General features: G+C 40.9%; 2 protein-coding genes across 3 annotated transcripts in view; both read right to left on the reverse strand.

Annotated features, from left to right (window-relative positions):
* The window catches only part of LOC105030921 (NACHT, LRR and PYD domains-containing protein 3-like), a 58,890-nt gene extending 56,687 nt beyond the window's left edge, over positions 1–2,203 (reverse strand). For both annotated transcript variants that reach the window (XM_034294568.1, XM_029122599.2), the window contains exon 1: positions 2,146–2,203. The gene's annotated coding sequence lies outside the window, so the exon portion shown is untranslated. The remainder of the gene's footprint in view (positions 1–2,145) is intronic.
* Positions 2,204–7,132: 4,929 nt separating this feature from the next.
* On the reverse strand, positions 7,133–17,321 carry LOC105030928 (NACHT, LRR and PYD domains-containing protein 3). The gene is made up of 12 exons (XM_034294467.1): positions 17,124–17,321; positions 16,967–17,019; positions 16,581–16,829; positions 15,980–16,009; positions 14,065–15,850; positions 13,502–13,702; positions 13,086–13,256; positions 12,643–12,813; positions 12,209–12,382; positions 11,587–11,760; positions 11,347–11,396; positions 7,133–7,719 (listed from the first exon to the last, which is right to left on the reverse strand). The coding sequence occupies exons 1-12, from the start codon at positions 17,300–17,302 to the stop codon at positions 7,133–7,135; spliced, it is 3,825 nt and encodes a 1,274-aa protein (XP_034150358.1). The 5' UTR covers positions 17,303–17,321.
* Positions 17,322–19,003: the final 1,682 nt, after the last annotated feature.

Below are 19,003 nucleotides of genomic sequence, written 5' to 3' on the forward strand. Positions count from 1 at the left end.
TCAGGCGCCAAACGTATGGTACTCACCCAGCTGTAAGACGTATCGGTTAGAGGCACCAGGGACGGATTGGGTATATTTAGAGCGAAGGGAGATAACTCTTGATCATGGGAGGGAAAAGATGGATCACCCTGTAGCCACGGCCAGACTTAATGAGTTACCTGACTCACTGTGGTCCAAGGGCCCCACGGACGTGGGGCTCACCGATTGCCCACCGGTCACCTTTAAAATCGGACCGGGAGAGCCCATATGGCTGCCCCAATACCCACACAAACCAGAGGCAGAGGAAGGGTTGGATGTGATTGAATGGTTTGTGGCCCACAGGGGTGTTGGAGGAGTCAGGTTCCGCGTGGAACACGCCTATCCTCCCGGTAGAAAAGAAAGGGACAGGGAAATACCGTATGGCCCATGATCTCAGAGCTATTAACAACATTTTACTCACACCCACTATACAGGTACCTAACCCGTATGTAGCACTCACTAATTTGACCCCTGATCAAAAATGGTTCACCTGCATTGACCTGGCTAATGCTTTTTTTTGTCTCCCACTAGCAGAGGAACTTCGTGATATTTTTTCTTTCACACATAGGGGTCGGCAATGGCGATACACGAGACTACCACAGGGGTTCGCGCTTTCCCCTGGCATATTCAACCAGGTACTGAGAGAAGCGCTGCAGGGATGCTGCCTGCCGACAGGGGTAACTTTGGTCCAGTACGTAGACGACCTGCTGCTGGCGGCCCCGATGGTGGCCGCCTGCATCCAAGCTACAATGACGGTCCTCACCAGACTGGCAGAGAAAGGGTTCAAGGTGTCAAAAGAAAAGCTACAGCTGGTAAGGACGCAGGTCTCCTTTCTGGGCAGAGTAATCTCGCAGAAGGGAGCGGGGCTTTCCCCAGCTCACCGCACAACCATCTGCTTTCTGCAGCATAGCTTTGTTGATCCGATTTCATCTTCCTAAGACTCCTCTTAAGTTGGTGGGTGCACTTTCACACAAACACACACACACACACACACACAGGAAAATGAAGAGGAAATGTGCCATAACAGGTGGAACACTCAAGACATTACTTCCCCAACACAGGCTGAAACTTGATGTGATCAGTCATAGAACGAATGCCAACTCCTATTTGCCGTGTCCAATAAGCATTTTAAAGATGAAATTCGACTACTGACATTTCGCCTCCCATGAATTGTCAACAGAGTCACATGACCACGTGTAGAGGTTATCTGGCAGTGCTAAGCTGGCAGGAGAAGCACAGGGAAAATGAGCTCCCCTCTATAAGATGCAAATTTTAGACAAATTTTGCATGCCGCATTGGGCGACCGCCAAAAAAAGGGAAGTTTGTTCCTACTCTCAACGGTGTCCCTTTATTTTTTTCTTCTCTGCAGCCTTATTTAAATGTTATTGAAATGCGGAAACAACATGCAACAATAACAAGTACTAATTGACATTGGATATCAATACAAACAGGTTACATCCTTGAACTATAAAAATTAAAATCAGTGCATAGAGTGTTAAATCACAATGATAAAATATTTGCAGTGGATAAAGGTGAATATTTTCAGCTTTTTTACATGTCTATATCACATGAATAAATGAAAGAGGGGCTTTCTGTTCATGAGTTTACAGAATAGAGTACTAATAACACAGGCCGAATATCCAACTCACTCCCAATAAGGGCTATATCCTCCTATATAAGGGATATATGCTTATATCGTACCTATATAAGGGCTATATGCTTATATCCTCCTATATAAAGGATATATGCTTGTATTGTCCTATATAAGGCCTCAATTAATTGTAGATGGTATTAATGGTTCGGTAGAGACAAAAAAAAAAAGCAAATATGATAATTATTGTCCGAATGTGGAGAGAACAGCTTTTAGGGTAATTGATTATGTTTGGATATTTCAAATGCCCACAATATTTTTGCTCCAAGCAAACTTGAACCTGTAAGTACCTATAGCTACCTAATGTTACAGAAACATCTTCAGAGCGGACGGCTAACAAGATAACCTTGAGAATTAAACAATGTTACTTACTAACCAGCTATTGCCAGATATCTTGACAACTGGAAAATTCTTTTGAATGGTTTTGAATGCTGATATTATCAATAAATCCAACAAAAATCAAATTGTTTTCTTACCAGAACATATGCTCTATTATTAGCGCCGTTTCCGCACTCAGAAATAAAAACGAAACAACCTAACATAAAGAGTTTCTGAGTGGTCTAAATCTCAAATCGCGTACATACTACATACTGCAAGCACGTACTTCGCGAGTGATGATGAACTACGTACTGTTTAGTATATAGTAAGCTAGTGTGCCAGTGTGGGACTGATTGGGACATACAACTTCATCAGGACTGAGTCATACCTACTTCGGCCTACAATTGTGTTTTAACACTCAATCATGTTGTCAATAAGGTCAACGTATAAAGAGGCAGCGAGAAGAGGGCTGGCAACCTGAACCTGTGCTGAGGTCACAGGGAGAGCGTTTTCTGATGGACCAAGGAGGTGAGGAAGTTGATGGGGGTTCCAGGAAGTGTGATCATGAGAAATGTTCAGTAACGAAAGAGTCCGTGTTAGTGAAACGGGCTGACTTCCTAGCATTTATTTGTAGCAGACTGAATATGAGTGAGCATGTTAAGAAAAAGTCTGCGCACATAGATATGGTGGTGCGTGCTGTTAAGCATTTCCTGGGGTTGATGGAAGTGACTGGTAAAATGTTGCATTGTATGTTGAATGTGGATCATCGTGTTAATTAATTTATTTTGTGGTCTTATAGTGGAATGCAAGGAGCGTAGTAGCACATGGACAGGAATTTAAGAAATATGTGTATGAGTTTGATGTTGTACCCTATGTTACACTTTGTGAGGCCAGCATTGAGTGCTGTAAGGCTTGACAGGCCGGGGGAGGGGTGGGGGCTGCGCCACGTTCTTGAAGGAAGGGACGGGCGTATATAGTTTTGGATGTGGAGTGTGTAGGCATGGAGTGGTGTAGGACTGGAGGTGCCATTGTGGCATTTCATTTTTATAATCTGTGTACATCTCGACGGTTGGAACAGTTGGAAGTGATGATGTGGTAGGGATGAAAAGGTATTTTGGTGTGGTGATTTTAATGACGACAATGAGTTAGGGGGAGGTGGACACGGACGGCAACGGGATTGTTGTGGAGGAGTTTAGGCGTGGTTGCGGTCTGGTGTGTGTTACTGATGGGGGAGGTATGACAGTCAGTGTACATAGGGGTAATGGGTCGTGTTTAGATCCGATGTTGGTGTCCGCGTCTATGGCAGGGTGATGTGAATGGGAAGTGTTGAGAGGCTCCACAGTAGGGCGTGATCATTATCCCATCATGGGTGAGATTAAGGCTGGTGTGTATGCAGAGCAGGGGGTATTGAAAGAGGTGGTGTTTTGAGAAGGCTGATTGGGAGTCTAAGTATCTGTGTGAAATGGAGGGGTGGTTGCCATTGGTGGGGTTAGTGAAGGAGCGGGCTGAGGCTGTGGTAGGCATGGCGGGATTTCTGCTCTGCCTTTTGGTAGGGGGACGGACATTGGTATGGCGTGGACAATGTTTCGAAAGATGATGGGGAAAGGGGTGAAATGTTGAAATTCCAGTTTTGGTGGCATGATATTGCTATGACTAGTAAGAAAGGCAGATGGCCTTGGTGGTGGTTTTGCTAAGGTCCCCAAATGGAAAACTTGTGCAAAACATATTTTTAAATAAATATTCTCCCAATATCATAATACAATGCATGTCATATATATTAACGTTGAAAAGTATGTGTTAAAATAATAAAATATATGAATATGCAGTACTTTAAGTATTTCTCATCAACACATCATGGAATTAACCTTCAAGACATTATTTTCCAGAGAAAAAGAGACTCATTATGAAAACAATATGCATACATTTTAACACAGCATCATGAATGCTATTCCTCTTTGTAAAAGTACTTAAAAGAAATTACTGGATAACATAAACACATGACAAGAAACAATACAAATATGGAAATATATCAGCTAGATGTAAATGCTAAATGCATATTACCAACTATAATTTTGTCATGTATGTAAATATATTTACATGTATTTAAGACATTTTAAAATGCCCTCTACTGCCCACTCTTTCATACCGACCTGTCCCACCACGCCCCTCCTCATCACCTGAATATTGATCACCTGTGTTTGGCAATTACCTGTCCCTTTGTTACCCTTTATATTCAGTTCTGCCTTCAGTTCCTTGTGAGGTACTGTCTGTTCTCGACTTTACCAAGCCCTTCAGGTTCCTACTCCCAATGTTGGTGTTGCATAAGTGTATCAGACCGTCACTATCCCTGTTTGTTTTGACCTCAACTCTGCCTAGTATACTTTTGCTTCCGCTTATTGCTCGCCGGCGTAATTACTATTTGCCTGCCTTGGGACTCTTGTCTTTGGATTGTGGATTGTGTGTTGTTTACTGTTACTGTTTTTTGTACTCTTACCCTTTTGCCTTTTTGGATTCCTCTGTGCCTGTGTCCTTCAACCCATCCTCAACCGTGACAAAAACATACTTGAAGACGGCAAAAGTCAAATAGGTATACATATACATATGTACATATGTTAGTATACATATATTAGAACATATATGAGTATGTTTAAAAAAATTATAATTATGCACATATTAAAAATATATGTTTTCAAAAGATATGTCCATATATAGTAGTTCCGTGATCATCTACGTGAGGAGAGTAAGAGGAGGCGGTGTGATATGTTAAATAGACATGGAGATGTGTTGGAGAAGGAGGTGGCTTCAGGTGAGGTGCTGGATGCAGAATTTACCAGGTTTGAGTTAACAAGGGCGTTGATGGGATGTAGGCGGACTGCACCAGGAGAAGATAATGTAATGAAATGGTTAAGAAGGCACCTGATAATATTCCAGAAACTAAAGTAGGGATATTTAATAAAGGTGTGGAGGACCGGGGTGTCGCCTGATGGGTAGAAAAGTACAGTGGTGCTACCCGGTTTTCCCTTTCCTTGTCCACCTGGTTATGCTTCTCATAAATTTGCATACCCTGGCAGAAATGTTGGCGTTGATTTTGAAAATATGACTAATCATGCAAAAAAACTGTCTTTTATTTAAGAACAGTGATCATAATAGGCCATTTATTATCATGTAGTTATTTGACTCCTTTTTAAATCATAATAATAACAGAAATAATGATAACAGAAGTTACCCACATGTACCCTTAAATGTTTGGTCTTGTTACAGACACAGAAAGTGACACACACAGGTATAAAATGGCAATTAAAGGTGAATATCTTCATTAATTGTCAGTGTATGCTTTAAACATCTCCTTTAATCCATAGGGCACACGTAAAACCTCTCCTTCAATTTTTTTGCGCATTCTTCAAACACATCATTTAATAAACCTCATGAGAATATTTTCTTTTTTCCTATGAACTTCAGAAGAATATTTTCTTTTTTCCTATAAACTTCAGAAGAATATTTTCTTTTTTCCTATAATCTTCAGAAGAATATTTTCTTTTTTCCTATAAACTTCAGAAGAATATTTTCTTTTTCCCCATAATTTGTGATTTGTACAAAATGTTCGCATGTGGAATTGTTTCAAGATGGGCATACGATTTTTCATGTATTCTTTTGATATTTAGTTTTAGAACCTATAGTAGGTTGGCATTCATCTTCACTTTACAGCAATGATACTCAGCGTACTTTTATAGGGTACGTTACGTTCACCTATAATGTCACATCAATCAGGGTTTGTGTGAGAATTGCAAACTTATTTTGGGTTGGCTACGTATCAACTTATAACAGTTCCTTCTAAATTAGACCCTATACCCTTGATGATTTTCACAGCATCAGCAATTGGGGCACTTGTGTATTGGAAGGCCGAAGCTGGAGAGAAGGGTCCATTTGAGATTCAGAAGATGTAACTCTCCTGTGTTCCTTCAGTCGGCCATGTTGGATCTGACAGTGATAAAGGGATTGTTCTCCTGTGTTCCTATAGTCGGCCATGTTGGATCTGACAGTGATAAAGTGATTGTTCTCCTGTGTTCCTACAGTTGGATCTGACAGTGATGACGTGATTGTTCTCCTGTGTTCCTTCAGTCGGCCATGTTGGATCAGACAGTGATAAAGGGATTGTTCTCCTGTGTTCCTATAGTCGGCCATGTTGGATCTGACAGTGATAAAGTGATTGTTCTCCTGTGTTCCTACAGTTGGATCTGACAGTGATGACGTGATTGTTCTCCTGTGTTCCTTCAGTCAGCCATGTTGGATCAGACAGTGATGATTTGATTGTTCTCCTGTATTCTAACAGTCGACTATTTTCGATCTAGTGGATATCTTTGACCCCACTTCTTCTGAAGCTCCGCCCCCTCCAGATGACCCCTGGCTCTCCCTACCTGCTGTTACCTCTGACCCCTGGGACTCAGTAGGTGAGTGTTACACATTTTGGATTGAATCACAGACTGATTGTGATTGTGGAGCAAATCATCAGACTACTGCAGATTTAGTAAATGCGTTAAAAGCTACGGATATCTTAATTTATATATACAACAATGTCAGTACCCTTTTCGAGTAATTGCCATTTATTTTTCAACAATGGTTTGAAGCAATTAAAAACACAAATAACAGAACAGGCTTAGCATCGTTAAATTTTGGGTCACTCCCTCTCTCCCTCCCTCCCTTCATCACTCCCTCTCCCTCCCTCCAGGCCTGAGTGCTCCCTCCCCCACCAACCCGTTCCACTGTGACCAGCCGCCCCTCACCCTCAACCAGATGCTCCGACCCAGTTCCACCTCCCCCGTACCCCCCCACACCCTCTCCTACAGCCCCTTTCTACAATTCTCTTCAACCCCAGTATAAACCTTCTGTGTAGATCACTGTACAGTTTACTTTAGGAATTCTTTGTGGAGATCAAATTACAACTGTGTTATCAAATACATCCTAAGGCCATCGAAAGTGCAAACATCAATGTGTTTTTCACATCCATGCAGATGGACCATGAAAGACTCATTTGGTGATTTAATGATTTGTATCATTAACAAGTCCATTAACATGTAGAGTAAGGAGAGACGGGGAAAGAGGACCTTCTTGCATGTCACATGGTTGGTTAGGAGAGTTTTACTGTTATCATGGAGACACAGATTCCACAAGGGTCACTGAATCACCCACACCCACCGAAAACCCTGGGTAGAGGGGCTCAGTGAATGTGGTCTGGTATGTGTACAGGTGGGTCATTGTGTCAGAGTTTACATAGTAGAAGGACAGGGTGCCGGCCGGCCAGTCCAGAAACACTCCCACTCTGGAGGGAGGAGGAGAGGAGGGAGGAGGTGAGGAGGTCAGGTCTCTCTGGGGTTGAGGAGGGGGGAGGAAGTGGAAATCAGGTATATAAGTCCACTGACTATTGTGGGAGGTGGAATAAAAGTCTTCCCTGCACATCAGACTCCAGGACTTGTCACTGAATCCAAACTCAGTGGCTGGACTGGCTCCCTTTCTGCTGATGTCTTTATATGTCACTGCTATTTCAGGCCACCCCTTCATCTCCACCTCCCAGTATGAGCGTCCAGTCAGACCCTCTCTACACAGCACATGGCCCCTGTAGTCTGGGTGATCAGGATACGAATGCTCCTTTTCCACAAACTTAAACCCCCTGGTCCCCTCAGACAAAGAGAGGTTTCTACCCGCTGTGTCTGGGTCCAGAGTGAGATGAAAGTAATCTGCAGATGAGAGGACAGGTTAGAGGCGGAAGAATGTGTGTGAGTGTGAGAGTAGCCTACACATTTCTATTTCTACGCCTGAGCAAGTATGTGCACAAGTACAGTATAAGCGTGCACATGCACATGCTCTTGCTATGTGCACATACGTGCACACACGTACGGATGCAAGTGCGTGTTTGTGCGTAGGCATACATTGTGCACGCCAATGTGTGTGATAATGAATGTCCAGACTGTGTGTGAGAGAGTATGCACACTTAAGTCTATACATTTTGAGTGAGGAACAGAAGGGTTAAAATTAAGACCATTGAGACCATTACAAATTGAACGCTTCTGTTCCTCACTCAAAAGAGCTCCCTCTGGAGCTGTGTGTATGTGCCCATATTTGCATCATATTGTGGTGTTTTTTTAAGCTCTAACAACACTTATTTTGTGAATAAATGCTGGAAATGCACTGCAAAACTCAATTTCTTCTCCAAAACACAGTTTAGCTATAACATGGCTTTAAAAAGACGTAACCCAGTTATTATAAGTAAAGAAATAAAAGGATTTTGTGAAGTATACTAATATTATTCGAAATAAGTTTCTAATATATGGTTCCTATGCGTAGACATACAGATAGAAACCAAATATTGACAGATGCAACAAACGATGCATGGAGGATTTCTTCTGTCCAATGGTGAACTCATCTGGCCAAACTGAACAATAGTTAATACGTCATTACCCTGAGCATGTTTGCCAAGTGTTATCACTTTGAGAAACACAGAACAAGAGATACTTTTTTATAGAAATGTGCCTTTTTTTTATACATAAGGTTGAGTGTCTTCTGTATGTTATTCCAGTGTGTTTATGTTAGTGTGTGGGGGGTTGAGTGTCTTCTATGTTATTCCAGTGTGTGTTTATTAGGGCTGCAACAACTAATCGATAATCAAAATTGTTGGCAACGAATGTCATTATCGATTAGTTGGGTCTACAAGAGACGCGGCAAAAAATATATATTTTCAAAGATAGCGAAGGCTGAGATTGTGGAAGCTACACTGAAGTGAAATCGCGTACGACCAAAAACCAGTGTTGCTAGATATTGCAAGAGAAACCATCAACCGGGACAGTCAAAAGAATCCCAAAAAAAGCAACGTCTTTTTTACACACACACTTACGTAGGTGTACTATTTGAGGATAAGAGAGAGATACAGTTGGCCTGACCTTTGAACTTATGTTAAAAATCTTCCAATTTAAGCGAACGTACAAAAACTATTTTCTTACCACTGGGATTACATTTTATGCCAACTTTTCTTTCAGTAGACTACAACATATTTACTATACACTCACCTAAAGGATTATCAGGAACACATGTTCAATTTCTCATTAATGCAATAATCTAATCAACCAATCACATGGCAGTTGCTTCAATGCATTTAGGGGTGTGGTCCTGGTCAAGACAATCTCCTGAACTCCAAACTGAATGTCAGAATGGGAAAGAAGGGGGATTTAAGCAATTTTGAGCGTGGCATGGTTGTTGGTGCCAGACGGGCCGGTCTGAGTATTTCACAATCTGCTCAGTTCTGCTCAGGGATTTTCACGCACAACCATTTCTAGGGTTTACAAAGAATGGGGTGAAAAGAGAAAAACATCCAGTATGCGGCAGTCCTGTGGGGGCGAAAATGCCTTGTTGATGCTAGAGGTCAGAGGAGAATGGGCCGACTGATTCAAGCTGATAGAAGAGCAACTTTGACTGAAATAACCACTTGTTACAACCGAGGTATGCAGCAAAGCATTTGTGAAGCCACAACACACACAACCTTGAGGCGGATGGGCTACAACAGCAGAAGACCCCACCGGGTACCACTCATCTCCACTACAAATAGGAAAAAGAGGCTACAATTTGCACAAGCTCACCAAAATTGGACAGTTGAAGACTGGAAGAATGTTGCCTGGTCTGATGAGTCTCGATTTCTATTGAGACATTCAGATGGTAGAGTCAGAATTTGGCGTAAACAGTATGAGAACATGGATCCATCATGCCTTGTTACCACTGTGCAGGCTGGTGGTGGTGGTGTAATGGTGTGGGGGAGGTTATCTTGGCACACTTTAGGCCCCTTAGTGCCAATTGGGCATTGTTTAAATGCCACAGCCTACCTGAGCATTGTTTCTGACCATGTCCATCCCTTTATGACCACCATGTACCTATCCTCTGATGGCTACTTCCAGCAGGATAATGTACCATGTCACAAAGCTCCAATCATTTCAAATTGGTTTCTTGAACATGACAATGAGTTCACTGTACTGAAATGGCCCCCACAGTCACCAGATCTCAACCCAATAGAGCATCTTTGGGATGTGGTGGAACAGGAGCTTCGTGCCCTGGATGTGCATCCCACAAATCTCCATCAACTGCAAGATACTATCCTATCAATATGGGCCAACATTTCTAAAGAATGCTTTCAGCACCTTGTTGAATCAATGCCACATAGAATTAAGGCAGTTCTGAAGGCGAAAGGAGATCAAACACAGTATTAGTATGGTGTTCCTAATAACCCTATAGGTGAGTATTTTAGTAACATTTGTGAACACATTGATGGCGATAAACAGATAACAGAAATGTATTTGCTGTTTGGAAATAAAAGTGACTTGATTTAACGAGCCACTGAACTAATTTGGGAAGGGGAAACAATCACAGCTATAGCAGTAGCCGGTAGTAGGCCAGATGTATAGTAGGCAGGAAGGCTTAGACAGTATGGGACGTTACTTTTATTTAAACTCACTACTTTCTGAAAAGAAAGCCAAAGCGGACATAGCAAACCTGTCAAAAATGTGAAAAGTATTGGACCCTTTACTTTAAGGATTCAACGAAAACTATTTTGGTTGCAGAAGTTCCAAGGCAGAACTCTCATGGGATCCTGACTGCAATGCTTGAGCATTTAAAGAGAAAAGTTGTAGCCTTGATGACAGACGAACATTGCTCTGCACGGTATGTTTATATAATGCACATTTTATTTTAGTTTGTATTCATGGAGTTACAGTTTTAATGAAGAAATAGTTCCTCTTGAATGCATGGCTGAGTTAACCTCAAGTCTACTTCAGCATGTTGAGTTTGTGTGTAGTTGAGCTGCTCCGGATAGCTAAGCATTAAGCGTTACTGACGAATTTACCCATTACTGTCATATTTGGTGAGTATGGTATTTTTCACAATAGAAACGTTGAGGTATTTAAATACATTACAATCTCTACAGTCTCAGTCAAACATTTCTCAACTAGCTTCAGGAGGTAGTACCCTGGAATGCTTTTCCAACATTTTCAGCAGTCTTGAAAATTATATTATGATTTAACACTTTAGTTTTTGCACATCTTTATTTTTGCTTTGTAACTGCTGCCTACGGTTGTTTTAATGAAGGCACTGTAAATGGGTACGAAAAACACTGAAAACTAAACAGTATTTTAAATAAAACACTTGCATTTAATTCTGCAATGTATGTATTTAATCTGATTAATCGATTATCAAAATAGTTGTTAGTTGCAGCCCTAGTGTTTATGTTAGTTTGTGTGTGTGTGTGTGTGGGGGGGGGGGGTGTCTTGTGTATGTTATTCCAGTGTGTGTGTGTAATAATTACTAATAATAACTAACACACTTACAGTTCTTCATCAGCTGTGGGTTCACCCAGAACTCTTCATTATGGTCCACGCTGTGGGAGAGACAGAGGTACCAATTCATGTACAGTATAATGCTGAAGAGGGAAAAGAAAAAGCTCCTGATGGATCTCGATCAGTTACATCAAAAAGCAAGACTGTATGGAATTTTGTTTTTGACAGGCATGATACTTAAGGATAGGATTCATGTACATAAAAACATATTTTCACAGTAACTGTACTAACTTGAGTTTCTCCAGTCTACAGTCAGGATCTTCCAGTCTATGAGAGAGCAGCTTCACTCCAGAGTCTCCTGGGTGATTGAAGCTCAGGTCCAGTTCTCTCAGGTGGGAGGGATTTGACCTCATAGCTGAAGCCAGAGAAGCACAGCCTTCCTCTGTGACTCTACAGAATGACAGCCTGCAGAGAGAAGTCATCATGATTTAACAACAGGACTGCTGCCCTCTGGTGGTGAGAGATGAGGTTGAACACATTTCTCCTCGATTTCCTGTATTGTAGTGCAGTTACTCCAATCTCCTGTGGGCAGTCTATACTGCAAAGCTGACCAAATTATGCCAGATTTACCTCTGTGCTTCAGTGATTACAATCAATAAAATACATGGGTTCCCAACCTAGGGGGCATGCCCCCAAAATGGGTCCTAGTGCTTTCTGAGGGGAAGGGGTAAAGAAAGATTTCCTGATTTAAGGGGTAAAGAAAAATCTATTTATATATCATTTTATTTACATATACATATATCTATTAGTATATGTATTTCAAAGTATGTAGGGGAAAATTGGTAAAATGAGCGCAACAAAATCACTGTTTGACACATCTTATTATTGTGTAGGCATGTTTATGAAAGCTAACCTCAGTTGTTCCACTTTACAGTTCTGATGCACCAATCCCACAGAGAGCAGCTTCACTCCAGAGTCCAGCAGGTAATTGTGACTCAGGTCCAACTCTTTCAGGTGAGAGGAATTTGAACTGAGAGCTGAGGCCAACGCTTCACAAGATCTCTTTGTCAGGTAACACCTATTCAGCCTAAATGCAAAATATATTACGTTTGATTTAGAGTAACTCATTATCTGCAACAAAAGTCTCTATAGGCAGTGTAGAGGGAGAATCAAGTGCTGAAAAACTCTGCAACAACTTATGTACTGTATATGCACTTCTACCTTTATGTATTTATCAATTTAGGAAAAATGTATCGGAACCTGCTCTCAGGTTAATATTGGTCTCTAACAAACATTTAAACAATCAATGTATTTTTGCGATAGAAAGAAACCTTGCTGAGTACTAACCTCAGTGTCTGTAGATTACAGTGTTGATGTTTCAGAGAATGAAAGAGTTTTCCCCCATCTTCAAACAGCTTACAATTCCTCAGGACCAGTTCTCTCACAGGAGAGTCTGGTGATTGGAGAGCAGAGGCCAGTGATCCGAAGTCCTCTTCAGAGACTTTAAAGTCACCAAGTCTGTAGAAACAGAGACAATCTTACTCATCGAGTGTGATGTAGAGCAGGTCAGGAACAAATACCAACAACATTCAGAGTCTGCCCTTTCAGATGGTCACACATTAAACACATTCACTGAGTTAAGTCTGATATGCAGTAAAATCTGTAAGTATGAGAGTGGAGATTAAAATAATTGTAAATACATAAACACAAACATCATCCGTTTATACTCACAGATTGTCTGTCATTGACTAAAACGTATTTTCATGTGATGGTCCCTCGGGTATACTGACCTCAATGTCTGTAGTTTACAGAGCGGATGCTTCAGTGCAGTAAAAACTTTACTCCCGTCATCAGACAGCTCACTGTTCCTCAGGTCCAGTTCTCTCAGAGGTGAGTCTGCTGATTGGAGAGCTGAGGCCAGTGATCCACAGTCCTCCTTCGAGAGTTTAAAGTGACCAAGTCTGTAGAAACAGAGACAAAATCACTCATACAGAGCAGGTCAGGGACAAAACAGTATTTTTCAGAGCCTCTCCTTCTAGACAGCAAAACATTTTCCAAGTCATTTCCATATTTAGATAAAGTCTGGAGTATGTGTCTGAAGGCTAGTGAACATTTAGCCCTGAAAAAACTCTAAAGCCAAAACACTTTACAGTGATTACTAATCCTTTATGTTTTTAAATGTTAAGACTCCTTCAATATTACTGACCTCAGTGTCTCCAGTTTACAGTCTTGATGTTTCAAAGCATCGAGGAGTACAGTCAGACGGGCCTCTTCTTCATCTCCGTCCTCATCAGGATCAGGATCGCCGATGTCCTCCAGGTCCAGTTCTCTCATCGGTGAATCCTCTGATTGGAGGATGGAAGCCAGTGACTCATAGTCCTCCTTGGATAGTCGATAGCCAATCAGTCTGTTGAAAAACAGTCATATGACTGATCACATCATGCAGGTGTGGGATACGATATTTGTAAAATGGTGACAGTTTTCTTCTAGGCATAATTTCACCAGCAGCACTAGAGTTGAAGCGAAACGGACCACACCTCTAGCAAAAAACAAGGCTATCCACAACATTGCAGGGCCACGCTAACTACAGCATTGCAAGCTGAGGCTTCCTTCCAAGTAATTTTTTAACATAATTAACCATGATCATTGTCCTCATCGTCAAACTGCATCCATCATAAAGCATTTCCAAGGACTAAAGGTAGAATATTATAATAATACATGCAATCATTTGTGTGTAATTTGTGATTTCAACATGATGATATTACTTACATTGCCTTTCTACATTTCCTGACAGCTGGGACCAGTCTCGTGCACCCAGGTGAATAGTTGTATGTCCTCAGATCAATCTCATCCAGCACACCCTTTGACATCAGCAGTGCGTTGGCCAGTGCTGAGAAGTGTGTACCTGTCAGTTGTCCTCTTTGATTTGTAGACTTCAGGAACTTGTCAATGTCCTCATGTACTGAATCATCTTTCATTTCAGTCAAGCAGATGAGTAGATTGATGAACCTGTCAGGTGAAACTTGCTCTACGTTTGGCTTCCTGAGGTATTTCTTTATTTCATCAACAGTCTCTGAGCTGATTTCTGTCTGTGGCAGTAGGCCTTGTAACAGTCTCTGGTTGGACTCCAGTGTGATGCCAACAAGGAAGCGGAGGAACAGGTCCAGGTGTCCATTCTCACTTTCCAAAGCTTTATTCACTACCATCCTCAGAAGCTCATGAAAGGGCAGCTCAGAAGACACATCTTCAATGAAAGACTCCAGAGCCATCAAATTGTTACTCACATAGCACTGAAAAATGTACAGAGCAGCAAGGAATTCCTGGAAGCTCAGGTGAACAAAGCAATACACTTTTCTCTTATGTACCACCTGCTCTTTTTTAATAATTTCTGTGCAAAATCCAGAGTTCACTGAAGCTTCACTGACATCAATCCTACACTCTTCCAGGTCTTTCTTATAGAATATGATGTTTCCCTTCACCAGCTGTTTAAATGCCAGTTGTGACAGTTTGAGAATTATTTCTTTGTTTCTTTCTGTGATTGTGTCCAAATCATCCTCAGTTGTGCCATCGTACTTCATGCTTTTCAGATTTGTCTGAATGAGTGTGAGGTGAGTGTACATCTCAGTCAGAGTTGTGATATCTCCACTCTTTCCTTCAGTCATCATGTGCTGAAGAACCCTGGCAGTAATCCAACAGAAGACTGGTATGTGACACATGATGTGGAGGCTTCTTGATGTTTTAATGTGTGAGATGATTCTCCTGGCCCGGTTCTCATCCTGGACATTCTTCTCAAAGTATTGTTCTTTCTGTTTGTCACTGAACCCTTGTACTTCTGTCACCTTGCTGATGTACTTACGAGGGATCTGATTGGCTGCTGCTGGTCTGGAGGTTATCCATATGAGCGCTTTGGGGAGTAGATTTCCATCAATGAGGTTTGTCATCAACCTATCAACTGATGATGTCTCATTTACATCCCTCAGTTTCTTATTCTTATTAAAGGCTAATGGAAGTCTGCTTTCATCCAGACCGTCAAAGATGAACATGACTTTACAGTCAACATATCTGTGTGCATATTTTATAAGTTCAGGGTGAAAATAATTAAAAATTCCTTGAAGACTGTACTGATCATCTTGAATCAAATTCAGATCTCGGAAAGGAAACACAAATATAAAATCCACATCCTGATTGGCTCTTCCCTCTGCCCAGTCCAGGATGAACTTCTGCACTGAGACTGTTTTTCCGATTCCAGCGATGCCCTTTGTCATGACAATTCTGATGGGTCTCTCCTCTTCACTTTTCTCTCCATGTGAGGGTTTAAAGATGTCATTGCAGTTGATTGTAGTGTCAGATGTGTTTCTTCTCCTAGATGTATTTTCAATCTGTCTAACCTCATGTTGTGTATTAACCCCTTCACTCTCTCCTTGTGTGATGTAGAGCTGGGTGTAAATGCTATTAAGTCGAGACTGTTCCTCTGCTGTTCCTTCACACAGAAATGTAAACTTGTCCTTCAGCCTGGCTTTATGGATTTCTTTCACTCTCTCTGTGACTTCATCCACTAGAAAGAACAGCATGTTGTAAACTGCAGTAAGTAAAGGTACAAGAGATTGTGTGTGTTTGTGTTTGTTTGTTGGGGGGGTGTATATGTGGACTGCATACATTGTACTGATAGTCTAATCAGACATACCTTTTATCTGCCCAGTGTTCAAAGATCCACCTGGAAGTTAAGATTAATATATTTAACTGTAATAAAGACAGACTTTCCTCTGTAGTTTAAGGGACAGTGATGAAATGAGTGATGAGATCAAACAGGCTCATAACATTTTAACATTTTTAACTAAAACACTGATAATCTTCTGTATCTGTTAGGTTAAGTACTAAAATATCCTTTCATCATTATGATAAAAGGACAATTAGTGGACATAAAAAAACAATTAGAGCATTTGAAATGCCTTAAGATTCTATTTCACATGCCTTGTAGTGCTTTTGAGAAAAAGCCTTTCTTTTAGAAAAGGTTTTATTTATTGTTGGAGAATGTGCCAAATAAAAGAAAATCACATGTAATGGAATGTATCTTCACTGAATGAAATTATAGAACCTCCTGTAACTATTAGGAGAAATTCCTCATGGTTGTCAATCAAATGGCTCCATTAAATTGAGATAAAAACTTTTTATTTTAAATGTGCTTATTTTGTTTATGTTTTCACTTCATTAATTTGTTAAAGCCTTGTCATTTAAAAAATTATGTATATTGTATTTAATAATGAATTAAGAGATAGCTGACTTACCCAGTTCCTGGAGTAAATAATTCTCTTTCTCCTGGAGGATCTTGTAGAAGGCTGATTTGACTTTAACTCCCCCTGAGTTTAAGACTTTGTACAGCTCCCTCATCTGGTTCTGACTGGGCTTGGTGTCTCTGATTGTATCATACATCTCTCCATGCATCATATCCCTATGGAGCAGGTCATCTGCTACAGCCATCACCGTGGTAACATTTTGAATCAACTTCGCCCTGAATTTGTCGACAAACTCAGCATCTAGAATAGAGAAGAGGACACATGTAATGTATCACAAACATACACACATTTACTTAGCCACCTAAATGAGGACACCAAAGTTGTTTGACCTCAATAACGAGCTGTTTAATAATCCTAAGAAACACAGCATCACTTACCTGTTTCCTCTGGTGTCTTCCTTGTCTCATTGGAACCATTAGAGTGGGTGGTTCTGGGTAAATAAACATAATCACACGTTGTTCATATCAGGTCACTGGTAACATTGTTAACAGTGTCTTAACGTGTTATGAAATATTTTTTAGAACTTACACACACCTTTGGTCAAGAGATGTTGCTCCCCTATTTAGATCTCCCCCCTCTCCTCTCCTCCCTCCGCCGTCCTCCTCTCCTCTCCTTCCTCCACCGTCCTCCTTTCTTTTCATCTGCCTGTGTCCTCCTCTGGAGACAGCAGGATTGTTCTCTTCTCTCCTCCTTTTGGGATTGATGCTCCCCATCTCTTCCTCCTACAGAGTCTTATTGTTCCAAACTGCAACACAAAGAAATTCCCAGAGAAAATGTTTTACATCTTTACAGTTTCTCTGACAATCTCAAGTACACTTTGAATGATAAGGTGGACAGATATGATGCACTTCACATATCAAGAGAATATGTGTGCAATCCCACTGTCTGATAATATGATCTGATTGCTGCTTTTCTGATTACTGTCTCTAAAAGCCAACAGTCTGCTAAGAAATCTTTTTATATTTTTTTTTACTTGATTAAATTTTTTTACAATTTGATGGGAAATGGTTCCTTACCCTGAAAACAAAAACATCTGAAATCACACATTTGGTAAGTAAGAAACTACTATAACGTGATTTGCCCATCATAGAAAACATACATGCCCATTGCTAAAGTTTGACATGGCTGTTTTGGTTGACAGTATTATGTGCTAAATGTAGTAGACTGCATTTGTGTGTTGTTTATGTTGTGGAGTAATCCACCTCTATTGTGAATTTACTCTTCATTTAATGTCCAGACTTTAATTTTCCTGTCAGTGAAACTATGGGTGTCATTTAAACCCCAATTTACACGATTAAAATTGTGCCCTATTGTGCTTGACAAGGCCTAGAATGTCTGGCTTAGAACAGAACCTGTAATAACAAGGCAGAAAGGCCAAATATCCAGTCCTGTCATGTGAGCGTCACGTTCTGCTCAGATGTTTCAGGGTACCTTGCGACAGTCTTGTCCAATGGTTTTCGTTATTTCTGGATCTTCATATCCCTTCCCTGTTACGTGCTTTACTCTGGTGCAGTGTTTCCCAATCCTGGTCCTCGGGCCCACAAAGGGGTGCACGTTGTTGTTGATGCACTAGCACTCACACACCTGTTCCAAAAGTCGCCCTACCACTTACACACTTGACTCACGTAATCAACTTATCATCAAGTCTCTCATTTGAATCAGGTGTGTGTGTGCTAGGGCATCAACAACAACGTGCACCCCTTTGTGGGCCCCAGGACCAGGATTGGGAAACACTGCTGTAGTGGCAGGCAGAGGGAGAATTACTGGGCTGTCACCATGTGTTGTAAATTTGAGTTGCAAAACAGGTTGTTACAATCCAGAAGTGGACAAAATATAGTTTTTGTACAGTTATTCATTGGCACAAAACGTGTTAACTTGCAAATCCATTATTGATTTCTCATTTAAACTGCACCATTTTACCACTGTTACATAAAGCGGCCCCATAGCCACACACACACACACACAACGAACAGCAAAGTAGGACCTACTATTTCACTGTACATAAAACTGTATTATCAAATGCACAAATGCAGTATCTTGTGTTTGTGTACAGTCATTGTCTAGATATCTGAATCAACAAAAGAGCGTTTCACTCAGAACAACACATTAGCCTATGCGTTTCTTTGAAAACGGCAAAGATTAACAGTTTCCACTGTAAAAGCTATACTATAATAAAATATTGCATATGACAAATTAATTAATTGAATTGAAACAACAAAAGACCGTTTGCACTCCGGATATCATGAGCACATGCTCTGAAAAATTTACACGACCTACGTTTCAGGTGTACACAACAACAACAACAACAACAACAACTATAGTAACGTTACAGAATTATGTCTACTCACTTTCGTTAATTTGATTTGGAGGCTGTGGAGCCCGTCGGCCTGTTACTTCATCCATGAGGCAATCTT

Source organism: Esox lucius, chromosome 9 (assembly GCF_011004845.1).
Source record: "Esox lucius isolate fEsoLuc1 chromosome 9, fEsoLuc1.pri, whole genome shotgun sequence".
Lineage (NCBI taxonomy): Eukaryota > Metazoa > Chordata > Actinopteri > Esociformes > Esocidae > Esox > Esox lucius.

Excerpts from the sequence above, each read along its gene's own strand:
- LOC105030928 (XM_034294467.1), bottom strand. The coding sequence starts at position 17,302 with ATGGGGAGCATCAATCCCAAAAGGAGGAGAGAAGAGAACAATCCTGCT. Across the intron at positions 16,010-16,580 it reads TTATTTACTCCAGGAACTGG|GTGGATCTTTGAACACTGGG; the intron begins GTAAGTCAGCTA and ends CTTAACTTCCAG. Across the intron at positions 12,383-12,642 it reads TGTAATCTACAGACACTGAG|GCTGAATAGGTGTTACCTGA; the intron begins GTTAGTACTCAG and ends TTTTGCATTTAG.